Raw genomic sequence first — 21,667 nt, 5'->3', positions numbered from 1 at the left:
TTCATGAACATTACAGTCAGTGTTAATGCTGTGGGACTTTGCATCCTTGCGTTACTTTATTTTATTATTTAGCAGTTATCTAGTTTTGCCCCCTTGGCACCTGCCATGCTTGCAGCATGTTATGTACCACACGTGTGTGAGGAAAAAGCAACATGTCATGATGTCCCTAATATGGGCTTTACATCTGTAGAAGTTGTGCCCATACCTACTACAGTTGTGCGGAACTCTTATAAGGGGCACTATCACATGTTGTTTCTCCCCACACCGCTATGTAGTTCATAACATGCTGCAAGCACAGTGATTTTTATTGTGATAATTTCCAAGAGGGCAAAAATTATCTAAGTGCTAAATAATGAAATAAACTGTTTCAGAATAAAATAACAGTCTACACTGGAAAATGACTTTATTTAAGGCAATCAGAAGTAATTGTTTTACCAGACTGCTCTGTGCTCAAGGACAGGTATTATAGCAGCATGAACTTTTACAATACCAGCATGACATAAAAAAGGGGGGAGGCAGCACTGAATGGTGCCAAATTTACAGTCGGAAAATGAGGAGCGTTCTGCATCTTGTGGTAACAAGGGATCTGATGCCAAATATTTCATCACTTGTGCATAAATATAAGTCTCATGTTCCACAAATACAGTAAAGGTCGGTATTTTCAGAGCTCTGTACCTCAGTCGGTAAAAGTGAAACCCTTAGAGAATCATTTTGTTGTCCATCTATCTGTCTGTCCGACTGATATGATCCATTTTCTCGGGAACGAGTAGACATATCAAGTTAACATTTATGTCACATACTATGGTCAATACTCTGTTGGCGATGTGAGAAAATTTAAGCTTCTAAGTGAATGCAATCAGAAGAAACAAACATTTATGCCACACATTTTTATACTGACAAACTCACTCATCAAAATCTATAAGGTACTTCCCATTGACCTAGAATCATGAAATTTGACAACAAACAACATTTCACAGTACAAGTAAAGGAAAAAATCCAAAAATTGTTAATTAGGTATTATATCTGCCTGTCTGCCCATCTGTTAAGATCCCCTTTTTCATGGAGACGGGTATAAGTATTAAGTTGAAGTTTATGTCAGGTACTAAGGTCTATGGTCGCCTGGCAGTGTAATACATTTCAGGTTCTAAATCAATGCAATCAGAAGATATGGCCATTTAAGTCACATATTTTTACAGTCAAGTCACTCATCAAAACCTGTAGGGTACTTCCACTGACACAGAATCACAAACTTCGGCAAGAAGCAAGGTTTCGTAGAACAAGTAAAGGAAGAAGTTTGAAAATTGTTAATTTAGAATTATATCACATGAGGAAAAAATAGTTTTTGTTGTTGTCATTTTTTATCCATCTGACCCACTGTTAAGACCCCTTTCTCTGAGGAAACTTATATCAGGTACTAAGGTCTATGGTCTTTTGGTGGTGTAAAATATTTAAGGTTCTAAATTAGTGTAATTAAAAGTTACAGCCGTTTATGTCTTAATATTTTGAAAAGGATAGTGCTACTCACCATAGGTGGAGACGCTGAGTCGCAGATAGGCACAACAAAAAGACCGTCACAAAATAAGCTTTCGGCCAACAGGGCCTTTCTCAAAAATATTTGTGCATCTCTGCTGTATGGTGAGTAGCTACTATTGTTTTCATAGTATTGTGACATTCCAACCTGGATTTTCCATTGTTTGATTTAGCCATTTATGTCACATATTTTGATACTTGCAAACTCGCTCCTCAAAAACAGTCGGATACTTCCCATTAATGTAGCATCATGAAATTTTGCAAGAAGCTGGGATTCACAGAACAAGTAAAGAGAAAAAATGTGAAAATTGTTAAACTGTAATTATATCACATAAAAATATCTTTTTACCATTAGAACTTACATTGCATTCATCATCCATCAAAATCATAGTAAAAATATCGCTTCATGCAAACATAAAATGTAAGTTGTAGCCATGTTTTAATAAGTAAATAAGAAATATTTTATTAAATCTTCTATCTCTACACATATAAACTGAAGTCAGCTGCTCGCTTTCTTTTGTATGTCTGGGCTAGTCACAGGAACTACTGTGAAGATTTTGATATACGATCTAGGAATTCCCAGGACCAGTATCTTGCCATTATTATCAATCAAAAATTGTCAAGATTATCAATTCCTGTTTTGGGTGAGCTACAGTAGCTATAAATGTAATTAAGTTTGTACAGAATCCTCGGTGTGTGAGTCCTGTTCGTACTTCGCCAGTTTTTTCCTTTTTCTATTTTTGTTGAACTTTTTGCAAAACTTGTACTTGTGCAATTGTATCTGCTAAGTCATTGTTTACTAAGTAACCAGTATTGTTGTGGGCAAAATGTCAGCTGCCTATAAGCGAACCCTTTGTCTGTCCCTACCTGTGGGTAGCTCAAAAAGCAATTGTTTTAATACAAATTTTCCAAAAGCAACCACAGTGGACATTTATGTTTGTGTTGTATTGTACATCCTTGGTATGTTTTGTGGAATGTTATTGTGCACACTGTTTATCCACATCTCTTGACACTTTGCTTTTACCTCGTAGCACAAGTTTTCAATAACAAAATAAATTTCAGCGTACTTACTGTGCTGTGCCCATCAAAATTAGCACAACACTGATAGCACTGTGAGCAGCAGCACAAGCATAACTGTGGCATATTAAGTTTTTCTAAATTGAAAACTAGTGGTACCATGTAACAAGGAAGTAACGAAAGGTGTAGGTGTGAATGGACAGTATGTATAATTACATCCAACAGAACACAGAAAGGATGCACAATATGACTAAAAACTAAAGTACAGAATGTTTGCTACTGGTGCTCTTACAACATTTTAGATGAAAACAATTACGTTTTGAGTAAAGAAATATACTAATTCTGACACACTTCAGTGTGTAAATAAAAAAGTGAAACATTGTGTTTAGCAGAATCTGGATTTTTTTAAAACCTAGTCTTTCTTCTCATTTCTGCTAAGTGTTTATTAATTTCCCTCGTAATTTTTATTTTTATTTATTTATTTTTTTCACAACTATTTCTCCTATATTTCCAGATTCGCTTGGTGAAATTCCTCCAGGCAGCAAGCTCAAGCTGCTGAATGTGAATGCAGTTTCACAGTACTTACTCCCTAACTACAAAGGTGAGCCATACAGCACAAATATACATCCACAAAGCAAAAAGTTCCCGGTCCTGGAAAATTTTATTTCAAGTATTGGCACAAAATTTGGCACCTCTCCTATCCTAGAGCAGCCCATAAGCTAGGCAATGATCACGTGCTTATGCTCCCAGGATCCTCTGCAAAAAGGCCAACTTATGTTGTGCGTATAGTACATGTGACGTAATTGTAGTGGAAGTAGAGTGAGTGTGATTAGCATAGTATACTAAAAGAGCCTGAAAAAAAAAATTAAGTACCTGTCACCATTGTAAGATACTAGAGTACTTGTGTATAAAGTTCTAGAGGAGAAGCAACTGGGGCAGGTGCCACACAAACAAATCCAAACTTATCTCCAACCTACAGCTTTTTAAACTCATAATTTGTTTCTTTGGAAAATAAACCATCTGGAAAGAAAGGTGACATAACAAGAGAGAAAAAAAAAGTAATTTAGCACATAATCTTGCTCACATCCTATTCATTGCTGTTGCTATTGCATGCCATTATGATTACATGGAAACTTTGAAATTATTGCGACCTCCTTTCTATGTTGGTCATGTTGTTTGTCGCATTCAACTCTACATGAATAAACATGCACATGTTCCCTCCCACCTCTTCTGCTGCCCCCCCCCCCCCCCCACACACAGAGAGAGAGAGAGAGAGAGAGAGAGAGAGAGAGAGAGAGAGAGAGGGGGGGGGGGGGGAGATATGACTTGCTGTAGCAGGATAGAGAAGAAAATGGTATCAAAATACTATAAGGCAACACAGCAAAAGTTCAGGGATTCATACATTTCTGCACCCTATCACTCATGGTCTACTAACAGCCTGGACTGATAATTAAGAAAGAACAGGATTTGTAATACATAAGGATATGAAATTGTTTTGTGTTAAATGAAAATCACTTGACTTACATAACTCTACTCACTGTGATGATGTCGTATGCTACTTCCTGACAATGTTTCGAAAGACTCGTATGCAATTTAAGCAACTAGCATGCCATTTTCTTTGTGATACCACAGTGCTCATATTATGTCACAATATTCATGTGGGCCAAACAGTGTAACAGTGTTCAGTAATATCTACGACTACAAACCAAAAAAATTCACATTTGTGATCAATACAAAAACATAGGAGCAAATTCTGCCTCATACACTAAAACGTGAAATTACCTGATAGACCTGTTTCAGAGTATATATCCAGATGAACTATTTTATTAAATATAGTGTGTAATAGCTTTATTTTCTGAATAAATATCGAAAATGTAATAAATTTTCAGTTACTGGTACTGCACATCATACGGTGAGGCCCAATTTGAGAAGATACTGTGCGTAAGAACATATGTGAAAAATAAAAATGCACAATGCTCGATGCTCTGGTGTCTTGCCAATTGTGTGAGGTTGAATGCTCTGAGTGAGATACATGCAGTGTAGGACTCAGCCAGGGAACGTAGCATCTTAGCTTCAGTAATTTTAAAGATGTGTTCTGAAGTTATTCCCTGCATATGTCAATTGTTTAATAATTAGATCTTTAGCATTATGAATAAATTGATCTTGGATTTAAAAAAAAAAAATCTGTGAAGAGTTTACAAACATGTGTATGCAAATATTCCTCTCTGCGCATATTTTACACATTTGATTTACAAAATTCATAATCTAACATCAAACCTTTTCATGACAGGAATATGCATTTCACTTCATTCAAGAGAAAAAATAAAACATGTATTAAGACAAATTACACCTGATGATGGACCCACAGGCTCATAAATGCATCGTGTATTAAATAAAAAATGAAGAGTTGTGGCCGAAGACATTTTTTAATTCATACTTCCAGTGTTAGAACAAAGAAATGCATACATTTGTCTGTCAGCTAACATTGAGAAGTTGATAAATGTGGACACTTTTTATGTGGCAATTTTAGGTGGCAGTATAATTGTGTCAAATACTGCTACAGGTCAGGTCTGAGCTACCTCATTAACAATAGGCTGCCAACCTAGCTGTAGCCATTCTTGAATGTTTTGTGTTGTGTATTGCTTGTTGTTGTCTTTTCTTATTTTGAAGTGAGTGAAGAGACTACTGTCGGTCCTTCAAAGATTTTGATTAGGAGTCTGCCTGCTTAGCCTACCACGCAGCATGCCCAGGTTCAATTCCCAGCTTGTTTGGAGAATTTTTCCGCTCTTGGACCGGGTGTCGTGTAGTTCTCATCATCATTTCATCATCGTCACTGACACACATGTTACCCAGTGAGGCATCACCTGAAACATGACTTGTAACACAGAGGGCAAACTTCCCCAGATGGGGTCTCCCGACCTTCTGTGCCACAAGATTATTTTTTTACTAGGACCCTCACAGCACAAGAATGTTCGGTGGTCTTGTGACAATGTGACAGTTCTGCTTTCACAGGCCACTGCACTGCGAGAGGGAGGCAGGGCTTGTTTCCCCGTCCATCTCCTCTCCCCTCTGGCAGTCAGAATTGCAGTTTGTTTATACTTGTGACTGCCTGCAAGTCCACACTCCACACTATAGCAATTAGAAAACAAAACCTGTCCTGTATTTCGAAATTTTTCCCCAAACGTTTGGACTCACATTCGGGCGGATGGTGGTTCAAAAGTGCACCCGGCCATCCTGATTTAGGTTTTTTTTTGGTTTTCATAAATCGCTTCTGGAAAATACTAGGATGGTTCCTTTGAAAGGGCATGGCCAACTTCCTTCCCCATCCTTCCCTATTCTAATGGGAGTGATGGCCTTGCTGTTTGATCCCTTCCCCAGAATCAATAACAACAACAACTACTACTACTACTACTACTACTACTACTACCACCCCTACCCTAATGTTTGGATAGTGATGTGAATACCCAAAAAAAGTCAAAATTGATTTTCTGTAGATTTTGTAATCCTCATATTGGGCAGGAAATGTCAAAAAACATCTTAAATCAGTAACAAATTCGGTTCACTTGTAGCAAATGTGGCTGCTTCTTGACAGAACAATCGTTTGTAGAAAGTTTAAATACAGCCAGATGAAAAACAAATGCCATTTCAGAAAAAAATGTTGAAGTTTTTTGCAAAATCAAACAGACCACTCAAAATCTTCACCAGCCAACTGTTTTTTAACAGTCAATTACAAAACACTAAGGCTTGGTCTTCACTATAAAGTATGACATTTTATGTTTGTACATGTAACCATTTAAAAATAAATAAGTAAATGTGATTTACTACCGAAGACATGCAAAAAAGTTTGCCAAAAATACATGATAAGTTTTCTGGTCCCTATGAATGCTGAACTCAGCTCAACTGCTGTGTTGGCTCTTGCCTCCTGCTATTTATAAAGCTACTGTTTGCTGAGATTTAACATCCTTTGGCCTGTGGAATTCCAGTATTGTGTTTCATAAAGGACTGGCAACTGCGAGGGTAATCCCAAAAGTAAGGTCTCCCATTTTTTTATAAGTACATAGACCTGTTTATTTCTACAATGGTTTACATCAGTTTACAGCTTGAACATTTAGCTATTTTTCAACATAATCACCATTTCTGTCGATGCATTTTTGTAGGCGCTGTGGCAGTTTTTGTATGCCCATGTCACACCAGCTCGCCACTATGCTGTTCAGAAAGTTATGAACCTCTTCTTTCATCTCATCGTCGGAGCTGAATCGCTTTCTGGCCAAATGTTCTTTTAACCAAGGGAACAGGTGATAGTCACTGGGCGCCAAGTCATGACTATAGGGTGAGTGGGTGATTATGTTCCACTGAAACTGTTGCAGGAGGGCAACGGTTTGCCGAGTGATATGTGGACGAGCGTTGTCATGGAGAATGTGTACGCCCTTGCTCAACATTCCTCTTTTCCAGTTCTGAATTGCCCGTTTGAGTATTTTCAGAGTCTCACAGTACTTGTCAGTGTTAATTGTGGTCCCAGCGATTCAGCTCCGATGACAAGGTGAAAGAAGAGGTTCATAACTTTCTGAACAGCTTTACAGTGAGCTGGTATGACATGGGCATACCAAACCTGCCACAGTGTTTACAAAAATGCATCGACAGAAATGGTGATTATGTCGAAAAATAGCTAAATGTTTAAGCTGTAAACTGATGTAAACCATTGTAGAAATAAACAGGTCTATGTACTTATAAAAAAAATAGGAGACCTTACTTTTGGGATTGCCCTCGTATATTTTCTCATTTAATTTCCTGTCACAGTTTCATGCATATTCCTTAATGGTGACTTGATCTAAATAAATCCATTCATTTTTGAACTATTGTTACACCAAAAAGTACAACAGCAACGAGAAATATAAATACAAAATGCTGAAATATATAAAAATTCACAAACATCCTGTATGTACAGATCACAAAATTCATTACATCTGCGAGATACGTGCTTCTTTATCATGTGACTGTGAAATAAATCCAGTCCAATTTATAAATATTTTGTTGTCTTCTTATAGTATACATTCAAACTGTCTGTCATTACAACAATTGACTGCCATACACTAGTTGAACTCAGCAAATGTCGTTGAATACACATGACAGCCGCCATTAGTATTCAATATGTATCGTATGCACTGTCATCATGCCACAGTACTGGTTTGTATGCTTCCGTTTATTTCAAGTGCTACCTCTCAGTGTGTGTGGTCTCAATTTCGTAATTGCATTTGCATACAAACATTTATAGATTTTACAAATTCCCTTTTTAAAATCTTATAAAATTATCCAGTCTTCATAAAAAGCAGTTGTAAAAGTACCCTAATTCTCTTAAACAGTTTTTGCAATATAAACTGTAAAATTTAGTTGTAGCACATGTGGCTGTTATTAATACATTAGTTTTTATGAATACTGTTTTATTTTTAACCAAATGTGTAACATTACAACCACATTTTATGAAGACTGGAATGATTTTAAAAGTTTTTAAAATGGAAATTGGTAATGTTTCTATGTGGATTCATCTGTGAATTTGAGAGACAGACTCTGATAGTACTGAAACTTCCTGGCAGATTTAAACTGCGTGCCGGACCGAGACTCGAACTCGGGACCTTTGCCTTTCGTGGGCAAGTGCTCTACCAACTGAACTGCCCAAGCATGACTCACGCCCTGTCCTCACAGCTTTAATTCCGCCAGTACCTCGTCTCCTACCTTCCAAACTTCACAGAAGTCTCCTACCTTGCAGAACTAGCACTCATGGAAGGAGAGCTTCTATGAAGTTTGGAAGGTAGGAAACGAGGTACTGGCGGAATTAAAGCTGTGAGGACAGGGCGTGAGTCGTGCTTGGGTAGCTCAGTCGGAAGAGCACTTGCCTGTGAAAGGCAAAGGTCCCGAGTTCGAGTCTCGGTCCGGCACAGTTTTAATCTGCCAGGAAGTTTCGTATCAGTGCACACTCCACTGTAGAGTGAAAATTTCATACTGATAGTACTGTTCGATAAATGGAGACGTACTGGTACTGCAGCATGGCGACAGTGTGCATGAACCCATATTGATAATTGATGGCGCATGTCAAGTACACTCAATCACATTTGCTAAGATGACCTAGGATATCTAAGTCAATTGTGCCAAGGACAGATGGTTTGAATGCATACAGTAAGAACAGAATGAAACTGTCATGTATTGCATTGGAGTTATTTTACAGTAACATGATAAAGATGCAGGTATGTTGTAGCCATTGAAATGAATTTCTGTAATTGTACTTTCTTCCTGATGCTGTATGTTTTAGCATAGACAGTGGTTCAAAAATGAATGAACTCACTCAACTAGTACCTATTGACCCTTGTATGACAGTGCATAGTTCCAATATGTTACAAAAAGCCCCACACAAGAATTGATTTTTCAGAGAGGCATGTCTCTAGTTCAGATAAGGGTCAAGTGTTTTGGAAAGCCCTGGGCCTAGTGAACATTTGTATACCTGTTAGAAGGATGGGTCTACAGTACAGGGTCAAAATATAAAGATTACACACTTCCTCCACCCCAAGCAAATTGGCAAATTGGTTGATTCTTTTGCAGTTGGTGTGGTCTAGGGTTTACCTTAGGCAGTTAATGAAAACTCCGGTTTTTCATGGGTGGTTCATGAGAAAACCTAAAAATTGGCTTTTAGCGGTTTTTGTGCCATGAGCCATGATTGTCTAAATAACTAATCAATCATAAGAAATGGCCCAAATTTAACTGTATATTCTTTAGGCATTTATCTAGAAATGTTAACTTTATACTCTTTAGATATTTATCTAGAAATGCCATTTTCTAAAAGTTTTATCCGTTACGTAGATACACTCGAAAAACCATGATTTTTGGGTAATACAAGTACCTGTTGTGGAGATGCCATTTCTATAATTTTATTCTTAGCAAATCATTGAAATTTTTGCCATATGTTCTTAAGCTGATGTCTTTCTTCTTCTGTAGTGGTCAATCCAAGGATTGGTTTGCAACAGCTACAATGGCAGCTTGTCTCCATTGTGCGTCTTTCAGCTTTTCTCTTCATTTCTTTATAGGTGTTACATCCCACATCTTTCACGATTTGATCCATGTACCTCAGCCGTGGTCTTCCTCTTGGTCTTTTTCCCTCGACATATCCCTCTATGATTGTGTTCAGGAGTCCTTTATGTCTTAATAGATGGCCTGTAAATTGCACTCTTCTTTTAACAATGAAACTCCAGAAGCTTCTCTTCTCACCTGCTCTTTCCACAACCACTTCGTTTGTGACCTTGTCGATCCATTTTATTTTGAGCATGCGTCTATAGCACCACATTTCAAAAGAATTTAGCTTCTGCTGTTCCTCTGTCCCGAGAGTCCATGTTTCATACCCATAGCATGCCACACTCCACACACATGATTTCAAAAATCTTTTCCTGGTTTCAAGGCTGATGCTCTTAGATGTTATATGTTTTTCTTCTTGTTAAAAGCAGCCTTTGCTTGAGCTATTCTACTTCTCACTTCTGCCTTGCTCCTTCCATCCCTGGTAATATTACTGCCCAGATAAGTAAATTTATCAACTTGTTCAAGCAGTTCATTGCCTACATGAACTTGGACTTTCACTTGATCTTCTTTGTCGCATGCCATTACTTTTGTTTTTGCTTTATTAATTCTCATATTATATTCTTCACCCATAACTTTATCCATTCTATTCAGTAGGACTACAAGATCTTCTTCACTTTCAGCCAGGACAGCTATATCATCAGCATATCTTATCATATCTATTCGTTGGCCATGAATTACTACACCTGTCTGTGAATTTTCCCTTACTTTTTTCAGCGCCTCTTCAATGTATACGTTAAAGATAACAGGGGATAGTGCGCAACCTTGTCGGACACCTTTCCGTATCTGCACCTCTTCTTGTTTTGTCCGTCCACGGATAACTGCTGTCTCGTTTTTGTACAGGTTCCATATCATTTTTCTATCTTTATGGTCTATTCCTACTTTTTTGAGTACCTCAAACATCTTATCCCATTTAACATTATCAAAGGCTTTCTCTACATCTACGAAAGCTATGTATGTTTTCAGGTTCTTATCTAGTCGTTTCTCTATTATTAGTTTTAGAGCAAATATTGCTTCTCTGGTTCCTCTATCTTTCCGGAATCCAAACTGGTCTTCGGAGAGTGTAGCTTTGACTTTTTGTTCTATGTGTTTTAGGATAATTGAGGTTAATATTTTAGAGGCGTGAGTAACTAGGCTGAGTGTACTATAATTTTCACATCTTGTAGCATTTGCCTTCTTTGGAATGGGGATTATAATGTTTTTCTCAAAGTCTGTAGGAATTTTACCCTGCTCGTACATGTTGAAAACATGATTATACAACTCCTGATTCAGTTTTGCTCCTCCAGATTTCAGAAGTTCGGCTGGGATATTGTCTGTACCAGGCGATTTGTTGTTTTTCAATTTTTTCAGAGCTAGTTCAAACTCTACCTTTAATATAGGTTCACCTATGTTGTGTGCATCTACTTCTGTTTCTTCTTCCATGATGTTTTCAGACAGGTCTGGTCCGCTGTACAGTTTTCCTATATATTGTTTCCATCTTCTTGCAACTTCATCATCGTCATCCAACATAATGCCATTTTCATCCATCACAGCCCTACACTTGTTTCTTCTGTCTCCAAAGCAATGTCTCACACATTTATAGGCCTTGTCGATTTTTCCCTTGCTCATGTTGTCCTCAACTGAAATACAGAGATCATCAAGGTATTTTTCTCTTGCTTGTTTTGCCTCTCTGTTGATTCTGTTTTTCAGACTCTTGTATTTCTCTTGGTCTTCCTTCTTCACAGAATTTTTTAATTTCCTTCTTTCTTCCATCATATTTAGTAGGTCATTAGTGATCCATTCCTTCCTTTTCTCTGTCCTTTCTTTTCCTATTACTTCTGCTGCTTCTAAAATACCAGTTTTTATTTTTTCCCAGCTGCTTTGGATGTCATTGCAGCCCTGTGTATTTGTTTTCTTGTCTGTTTCTAGTTGATAGTGCTTCAGTGTATTTTCGTTTTTCAGGTTTGTCAAATCCCATTTACATGTACTTCTTCTTTTAATGTTCTTGAATTTGAGTTCAGTCGTCATCATAACGAGTATGTGGTCACTTTCCACATCACAGCCTGGATATGATCTGCTGTCCTTAAATTGGTTTTTAAATCTTTGCTTTACTAATATGAAGTCAATTTGGTATCTGTTAATGTCACCAGGCACTTAAGCTGATGATCTAGGGTAAACTTGAATTTTTTTCAATATTATTGTCCATTACTGATACACAGGCACCCAAAGGCATTTAAAATGTGCATATAATATCCAATTTGAGGTGTAAATGTAGTTTTGACTGACTTACTGAACACATGGTGGGGTTTCTAGGGTTATTATAAGCTTTCTGATGTCACCGAACTGTGTTTTTCAATCAGCATTTCTTTTTTACTAATAAAACTTTATAATGCTCTTGCCCAGTACAGTGAGCACTTCACAGTTATATAGGCTGTCTTGACCAGGGAATTATTCAGTGATGTAACCTGGCAGCATAAAGAAGCATCATACAAAAAATTATTTTGCCATGTGAAATTCTTTGTACTTGCAAATCGAACGCCACATTTTCTGGTATGGTGTAGGTGTACCCTTAAAGTGTTGTACATTTTTGTGTAAAGTAGTGTAAAGTGAACTTGTTTTGGATGGGAGTCCTGTGCTCACTTTAAACTAGAGGAAGCATGTACTTTGTGGTGTGGTCACATTACAGCATACATTTGTAGTATAGTTTTAAAACCATTTGTTTTTATTCCACGCAAAGCAGTTTTAATTTTTTTTTTAAATTTAACATAGTTTTTTTTTAAGGTACAGATTATAAGTGAGGCATTTTTGATGAATTGCGATCAGTGAGCAAAGTATCTAGAAAAAATGTTAAGTAAATGATTTTGTGTTAACCTTGTGTTTAGCATGTGTGTATCAAAGTGTATAAATGTGTTGAAGTATGTAAATAAACTGTCAAAACTTTGGTGGCCTATAGAATTTGTTTTATATAAGCAACACACCCTGCTGTAACTGGGAAATAGAAGGGAACCAGCTGAAAAATGCTCCTGTCAGGGCATAAAAAAGACGAATGTGCTCTTCTTTGGAAGACCGTGACAGGAAAGTGGGGAATCTGCTGCTTCAATCCTCATTCCGTTTTTCTCCCCAAAAATTTTGGCCTGCAGACATATTCATGCCTTTTTGTGCTGAAATAAAGTAGGGGACAGACAGTGAGTGTGGAAGAGAGGGGAAACAGTGTCAATGATGGTGGGAGAGAGGAAGTGGGAGTGAAAGAGAGATGGAGATAATAGCAGTGGGAGCAAAAGAGGAAGGAGACAGTGGAAATGAAAGAGAGATCCACCAGTGAACTTGAACACGAAATGGGCATAGGGGGATGTCACTCCCACCTACCCCCCCCCCCCCTTTTCTGTTCAAGAATTTTTGTTTTGACCTGCCAAAGTATGGTGGAGACAATGGTAATGGGAAAGAAAGACAAACTGAGATAGTGTAAGTGAGTGAGAAGGCCATGGCATTGGGATATACTGAAAATAGAGACTGTGCTAATGAGAGATAGGACACCGCCACAGTGGAAGAGCGAGACAGAAGGAACCAATGTAAGTGAGAGAGGAGGCAGTGTCAGTGGGAGAGAAAGAAACAAGTACAGACAGGAGCCTACATGTCCAGCAGTTGTCAATTTTTTTTTTTTGGGGGGGGGGTCAACTTTTAACAATTTTCCTCCCGTTCCATACCCAACTGAAAATGGTCTACTCTATGCAAGGACGTCTGTAGAGAAGGCAGTCATGGTTGAAGACAATGAAAGCAGACTGTAATCAAGAAAGAGAGAGACAGTGGCAGTGGGAGAGAAAAGGAATGGGACAAAGTCAATGGCAGTGGGACAAAGAGACAGTGAAAGTGGCAGAGGAGACAGTGGTGAGGAGAACAAGAGAAAGAGGTGGAGACAGTGACAGTGGGAGACACACACAAGAAAAAGTGGCAGTAGGAGAAAAAGGAGACAGTGGAAGTAGCCATAAATAGACAGGGCAGAGGAGACAGTGGTGAGGAGAACAAGAGAAAGAGGTGGAGACAGTGACAGTGGGAGACACACACAAGAAAAAGTGGCAGTAGGAGAAAAAGGAGACAGTGGAAGTAGCCATAAATAGACAGTTGTGGTGGAAGGAAGATGCTGAGTACGAAGGCTTCACTACAAAGAGAAAATGGGTAAAAGGATTTAGAATGTTCTGTTTTAAAAGAATGAGAACATGTCTGCATTGCAAAAGTTTTGGTGAGCAAGGCAGAATGAGGTTTGAGGCAGCTGATCCTTCCTTTTCTATCAGACTCTTTTTAAAGAGGAGCATATCCACCTTTCTTGTGATCTAACAGGAGCATTTTTCTTCTGGTTAAAGAATGTGTATGCACCTGTGACAGGAAACTAAATAAATAACATTGTGTTTTTCTTTAATTATAGGTAAATGGTACTTTCAGGTACTTTCAATGGTAATACAAAAAAGTGTATATTGTAAAGTCAATCAAACTGGATTTTGTAAACTCATAATACCAGGTATGAAAGCACTTGTATCCTTGTATTTTCCTATAAAACAAGGCACAGCTTCCAGATTTGGGAAATTATGCTCAGAAACTTTGGAATACAATATTATCAAAACAGGTTTCAGATATATATCACGGTGTAAGAACAGGTGGTGTCTCAAAGTTGGAGTGTAACAGCGCAACAAAATTATAGGGTCACTTTTTGAAACACTGTCATTTTCCTCCATTGTGATGCAGAAGTTCAAAATTTGGCTCAAAGATGCCTACAACCTTCATCTGTAACGGTACAAAAACGTGGCACTGTGTGCTATGACAATTGGTCTCTGAGATGCTTCAAACAGCATGCAACGAAATGTGCATAAAAAAGGCCAGAACTCAGAAGTTCGTGTGAGATGTAAGTAAGGTGGATTAATGACGTCATATTGGCATCACAATCCAGACTGAGCTATTGTGGACGTGTCACACTATGAGAAAATTGTCGCACTTCCCCTTACCCTCATATCACTTCTTGTGTTGATGCCTCATGACAGAGGTCAGAACCAGGAATCCCAGTATTGAAGTCGTGCAGTTTTCTCTTACAGGTGGCCAAGGGAAACAATTCAGACACACCATTGCTCAAAATTGACAGGAAAAGGCTTTATGAGCTGTCATAAATGGCGTTGATGAAAGCACTCATTCCCTTTGGCACTCGTTTTCACACATTTTGTGGTGAGAAACAGTAGTCAACAATATTATGTGCAGCAGAACAATGTTCTTGACAATTTTTGACACAACTGACACCCAACCCCCACCTTCCCCTCCCTCAGATGATTCAGTCTTTATTTAAACAATGGAAAATCCAAAATCCAGGAAGGAATGTAACAGTGTTCGAGAAGGAAAGTTGCTACTCACCATATAGAGGCAGTGTGGTTTCAGTTGCCTGAAACTGCATTCATTTGTGTGAGCTGCATGTGTGTGTGTGTGTGTGTGTGTGTGTGTGTGTGTGTGTGTATTGTTGACAAAGACTTAATGGCCGAAAGATATAATTGTGAGAATCTTTTTGTTGTGCCTATCAGCGACTCAGCATCTCTGCTATATGGTGAGTAGCAACTTTCCTTGTCGAATATCAGTCTATATTTAAGAATATCTTGGGGATGGAACTGTGTTGAACATTATCTCACCATTTGGAGTGTAGCCTGACCACAATTTATGCTCTGCTATACGGTATGGAACCATCTGGGACCATTCAGAACCATTTGATGATATTTGAACATGATCCAAAGGAGAAAATTGTGTTAATGCATTCCAATCCTTCCTTCTACATATCCTCCTGCTGCATGTGCGCTGGGGGTGTGCAACATTGACATGCACCTGAATAAAACAGCAAAGGGGACCTTCTAAGACCCCACAGTTCAGCAACACCTTTTGTGCCACATGCTCACCTTTGTTGGGCTTTTTAAAATCGTCTCTATACAGTGCGGTGACATGACATTCGTTCACCAGTTCCTAGTTACCAGCCAAGATAGGCAACCCTTTTGACACACATCAGCTGAATGGTGCTATGCTGGTGCAGTAGCACTTACTGGCTGAATGTGAAAACTGATGGGTGTCGGAAGGATGGCCTATTCGTGGGGAGGAGGGGGGTCCTTAGTAGGACCATTTACTTTATTCATGTGTGTGTCAATGTCATACACTTCCCCTCTCCCCTCCCACAAGGCTCCCTAGTAGTTGCACAAAGCACAGGAGTGTGTGAGAAAGGAGGGATTGGAAAGCATAAACACACTTTTCTGCTTCTGATCACGTTCATATCTCGTTGAATGGTTTTGAATGGTCACTAGTGGTTCCACCCTGTATGCAACAGCAAACATTGTGGCTATGCTACACTCCAAAGGAGTGAGCTCTCATTTAGTGAGGTTGCAGCCCCACGATGTCCTTAAAGGATGACTGAATCGTCCAGTTGGTGTCAGCACTTTTTGGAACTAACCTTCCAATGTGCCTAAAAATGGAAGCTAGCTTACAAGTAGTGTGTATTGCCAGTGTTGACGTCCAGCAGTGAGATATAGACTTTTAGTACAAAAACCATTTGAAACTGGAAGATTGCACTGTGAGTAAGGACGAAGCTAGTAAGATAGGGAGCTAGTAAGATAGACAGGAAAACAAATAAATGGTTCGAGCAGTGGAAGAGGTAATTATGACTATTATTTAAATCCAGACCAAGGGGGTGAGACATGGAGGCAGGCAAATGGATGGCAGAAGGACCAAGGAAGTTCTCTGCTGGATTCTGTGAGATGAGAAAAAGACTGATGCAAAAACCTGATAAGAGGTGGGAAAATGATGTCAGAAAACTTGCAGGAGCATCTGTTCATTAACACGTCATCTTCCGTAAATCCCACGTGATGGAGAGTACTCGGCAATGTGTAACAAGTTAAATTACACACTACCTGATCAAAAGTATCCGGACACCGATCAGTGGACATTAATAAAGGTTTGAATTTTGCAGGCAACACCTTTGGTGAGGTGTCTGTGGAGTAATGGCAGCCAATTCTTCCTTATGAGACAAAACCTGCACTTTAGGCAGGCCAGTCCATTCTAGGAATTTTCACAAACCAGCAGATGCTGCTTTATGACAGGATGCATTGTCATCCTCATATACAAGCAGTCATCATCTCTGAACTCTCCTCTCTTGTACACAGTACATAATACTGTAAATGCATTAGAATGACAGGAGACCACTCACCGAAAAGCAGAAGTGTCTAGTTGCCGATCGGCACATTGACAACTCACCGTTTCTACTTTTTGGTGAGTGGCCTCCTCTAATCCAAAAATATTTACGTTCTACAATAACTTTTCAACAACACTGTAAATAATACTGTAAAATGTGTTCATATAATTCTGTATTTAACATTTTCTTAAGTGCAATAATGTGATCACACCCTAACCGCGAAAAATGCCACATACTGTAATACCACTTCCTCAGTACTCCACTATTGGCACTACACGTGATGGTAGGTAATGTTCTCCAGGCATTCCCCAAACCCAAACATCAGCCTGCCATGGGCTATAGTGTGATTCATCACTTCAAATCAGGCATTTCCAGTGCTCGTCTGTCCATTGGCATCACTCTTTACAGCACCTCAAAAGTCACTTAGCACTGACTATAGAAATGTGTGGTGTACAAGAAGCTGCTCGAGCATTGCGCCCTATGCACACTCATTGTGCTAGTTAGCACTTTGGAACTCTCAAGTGATTCCTTCTGTTGATTTTGTGCAATTTTGTTTGCAACCACCCTCTGCAATTCTTTGCCGCCTTCCCCGTCCCTCAGTACATTATGCCTCCCATTAGTGATGCAGTCCTGTGTGTGTGTGTGTGTGTGTGTGTGTGTGTGTGTGTGTGTGTGTGTGTGTGTGTGTGTGTTGGCGACGGTGGTGGCGGTGTTGGGGAGGGTGGGGCCATGATGAATGATTGTGGCAAAAACCTCAGAATGCTCACTTATGAAACACCTGCTTGTCTGCTATTTAACAAATATTTCATATCACAGCAAAACGCACCAGTAAAAATCTGTGGCAGTACAAAAATAAAGGACAGACAAAAATGTGGCTGCAGCAGGAGGCAGCTGACACAATGGAGAGAGCATTCATTGACTGCTGTAACTACATTTTATTGTGAAGTTTTCAGTGAATGTTTGTAGTTATTATATTAATTTAAGTAAAAGGCATTTTTGTCTTGTTTTCTTTTTAACTTCACTTTTGAATTTATGGTAACTTGCTGCACATGTACACTATTAAATATTAGTGTGCTTCTCATTAGTGAGCTACACAGTTTTTTCGATGCTGCCATTTTCATTGACAGGGCCGCTGTTGTCACCCACGTCCGATGTGGCAGCAGTTCCCATCGCGCGCACCAAGGCGAGGCAGGCACTTGTCGCGTCCGTGCTTGATGCGCTCACCAACCTCCTGCCGTCGGCGACTTACTTGCGCTCCAGTGTCAACACTGGCATGGGATTCCTGCTGGGTGAGTCACCTCTGCTAATGTACTGTGTAGGAAAATGTGCACACACACACACACACACACACACACACACACACACACACACACACACACACACACACACAGGATAGTCAGAAGCAGTCTGAAAAACTTGTAATGGTGTTGCAGGGTGGCTTGTGCTGAGAATTGTTAAGAGAAAAATTCAGTACATTGTGCCAATTCAAAGTTAATTGACATTGAAGTTAGCCATCAGCCCATTGTGCATGCAAATTCAAGTGACCCTCTAGACACTGCATCGCCAAATGTGTTCTTCCTTTGGTTTCCTAAAACTAAACAAGAGAGAGATTTAACCCAAGCCAAAGGCTGAGCAGTCTCAGCAATCAGTGTGCTATCATCTACTCTATGAGAACAACTGAGACTTATTGTATCTGGCGGGCCACTTGAATTTGTGAGTGCAACAGCCTGATTGGCTAACTGCAATGCTAATAACTCAGAAATGGCTAACATATCAGTTCTTATCAGTTATTTCTACCCTGCAACACTTTTATAACCTTTTCGTACTGCTTGTGACCGCCTTGTATATAAGAAGGTCATTCCACAAGTCATGGCAACTATTGTATACTGGAGATAATGCGACAATACGCAAATTCCGTTATGTCGTTATGTGCATTGAACCAATACAGCAGTACGTATCTAGGAGGGGGGGGGGGGGGGGGGAACTCCATCCAAACAGACCATGAAGGCCCAACAGTACCGATTTCTTCCTCACACCACACATATCACTGGATACACGTATGGAAGCACGTGGTCAGCACACTACTCTCCCAGCCGTTATCAGTTTTTGTGACTGGAGCCACTACTTCCCTGTCAACTCGCTCCTCAATTGGCCCTACGAGGACTGAGTGCTCCACACTTGCCAGAAGCGCTCGGCAGCAGGACGGTCACCCGTCCGAGTGCTAGCCCAGCCACATAGCACTCAACTTCGGTAATCTGACAGGAACCGGTGTTACCACTGTGGCAAGCCCATTGGCATGTATCTGAGTGCCAACGTAAAATAGGTTTCTAGTACATGAGGTCACAGTAAAGATTGAAATGAAACACACTGATTGGAACTCTGTATAAATTTATTGTACGCAAGTGCAAAAGGAACGGAAATGAATCAAAATCAATACTGTGCTTCACTATAGTTACCCAGTGCATACCCACAGTGTTGCCAGGGATGATGAAGACGTTGAATGCCATTGGCATAACCATCAGTGAGAGTCACCTGTCGCCAAAATCGTGTGAGGACATTTGCCCTGTTTGTAAAGCATCTCCCGTGTAGCACTTTCCTCAGTTGTGGAATCAGGTTGAAGTTGCACGGACTGAGGTCTAGTGAGTAGGATGGGTGAGGAGAATCACTCTTGTCGCACAGCCAACCTCAGACTGGACTTTCGGGCACTGGTACCAAACCGTCCTCACATGCGGTCGCAATCTGTCAGTTGATTTCAGTAATGTTTGCCGCAGACTTTCAAATATATTTACTGTGATGCCACACATTTTCATAATGTACTGTAGTTGCTATGAGTTATGTAGCAATGAAATTCAGGTTGTGATATCAACTATGTTATGAAAAGTGTAGATTGCTGCTCACTGTAGAGATAACATGTTGAGCTGCAGACAGGTAGAATTAAAAGGCAGTTACACTTTTTTTGAAAGCCTGCTTCAGAAAAGAAAATACACACACACAGAGAGAGAGAGAGAGAGAGAGAGAGAGAGAGAGAGAGAGAGAGAGAGAGAGAGAGGACCACATAACTATTTACTTGTATCATTGTTATTATATTTATAGCAGAATCCTAGAAAATATTCAGAGTTATTATGATCTACCTGGAGCGAAACAGCTTCCTCCATAGATTCTGAAGTAATTGATCCTGTGAAACTAGATCTCCGCTTTTCAGATGTTATATGGACAGTGTCACGGATAGGGGAAACCAAGTTCTATTGTGATTCTAAACTTTTGGAAAACTTTTAATTCATTATTACATCAAAGACTTCTAAAGAAGGAAATACAAGACAGCACTTCAGCTTTGGAAAAGAGTACAATATGCAAAATCACTTGTAATTGTGGCAAATTCTGTATAGGTCAAGTCTGGCAGGGCAATATGCACCTGCTTGATAGGACACCATAAAAGTTGGAAACTTAGAAAAGGAGATTCTACTTTCGCAGACCACATGCTTAAAGACGACCATAGTTACAAAGTGCAACATGAATTGTTGGGTCACATCAATAAGGGGAGGAAGATGAACTGCCTTGAAGTAATGGAAATTAACCCTCAAATGGGCACGCCGATTTTTGTAACGTGAGTGGACATGCAGTGCACTTTGTACACAATTAAAGAATAGCTGTCTTAATGTTACCATGGTAAACATGAATGAGGAAAATCACAGTTTAATCTTAGTTTAATTAAACAATGATAAGATAAGCTTACATTATATGAGCCAAATCACTGCTTAGGTAAAAATAATAAAGAAACTTTTATTTCATCACTCTGATGCCATGCACAAGTCTTACCCCACAGTTATGACACGCTCTAAACATTAAACAGTGCAGTTGCAACAAATCACAACCAGCCACTCATTATATTGCTAATTATCGCGTATATAATTGCCCCATTGTGGGATTGTGCCGCTAGCTCAGCATCTGTCTCATTTTCTGGCTTGGATCATACATTTTCTCACCTAGCTCACAGTTTATTTTATATTATTGCTCCTCACTTAGACGTATGACAGCATAACTTAGCACTGGGTTAGTTCAAGCAATAATAAAGGAATACCAGGTGTACAAGTAGGAAATGAATAGTTTTTGTCTAAAAAAACCTGTTAAATGCAGAAGAATGATAGATAGTGCTTTATTCAAAGTATGCTCCATCATTTGTTATATATATGCCCATATTTCGGGCAATTTATGTATACCATAGCAGTAAAAAATTTCCCCTTTAGCTGCGAATCATTGATCGAGCCATTTTTCCACATCTTTAAATGTACCAAAGTCACATCAATTCTTAGCAAGTGCATGACCCATCAGTGCAAACAAGTGGTAATCAAAACGAACCAAGTCTGGTTAGTAAGCCGCATGGGTTAGAACTCCCCAGCCAAGTACTTATAACATATCATGAACTGGTTTTGCCATATCTGAAGGAGCATTATTATGAAGAAGAATGACTTTGTGTTGACTCATTCAGTATTGTGGCCTTTTTCAAGTAGCAAATGGATCAGGTCAGTCAATTGTTGTTGGTAATGTTCAGTATTAACCATTTCCGCAGGTTTTAACAGCCCTAATAGACCACACTCCTCCGGTCGCACCAAACACAGATCATCGTCTTTTTGTCAAAGGAGTTCGGTCTTGCAGTCAATGTGGATGGTGTGCCTGAGTCTATCCATGATTCTTTGTGCTTGGGATTCTCAAAATAAATCCACTTTTCATCCCCTGTAACCATATGATGCAAAAATGACTTCATTTTGTATGGAGCAAGCAAAATGCCACATTTGTGTTTGTGCTTTTCCATTTGCCTGTCATTCA

General features: G+C 39.3%; 1 protein-coding gene across 1 annotated transcript in view; it reads left to right on the top strand.

Moving 5' to 3' along the window:
* LOC126215199 (FAST kinase domain-containing protein 4) overlaps positions 1-21,667 on the top strand; it is an 86,825-nt gene that overhangs the window by 47,292 nt on the left and 17,866 nt on the right. The window contains exons 7-8 of the mRNA XM_049941864.1: positions 3,062-3,148; positions 17,971-18,132. Coding sequence (XP_049797821.1) covers positions 3,062-3,148; positions 17,971-18,132 — 249 coding nt within the window. The remainder of the gene's footprint in view (positions 1-3,061; positions 3,149-17,970; positions 18,133-21,667) is intronic.

Source organism: Schistocerca nitens, chromosome 12 (assembly GCF_023898315.1).
Source record: "Schistocerca nitens isolate TAMUIC-IGC-003100 chromosome 12, iqSchNite1.1, whole genome shotgun sequence".
NCBI lineage: Eukaryota > Metazoa > Arthropoda > Insecta > Orthoptera > Acrididae > Schistocerca > Schistocerca nitens.
The sequence above is the reverse complement of the archived record's forward strand: the minus strand, read 5'-3'. Positions and strand labels throughout refer to the sequence as shown.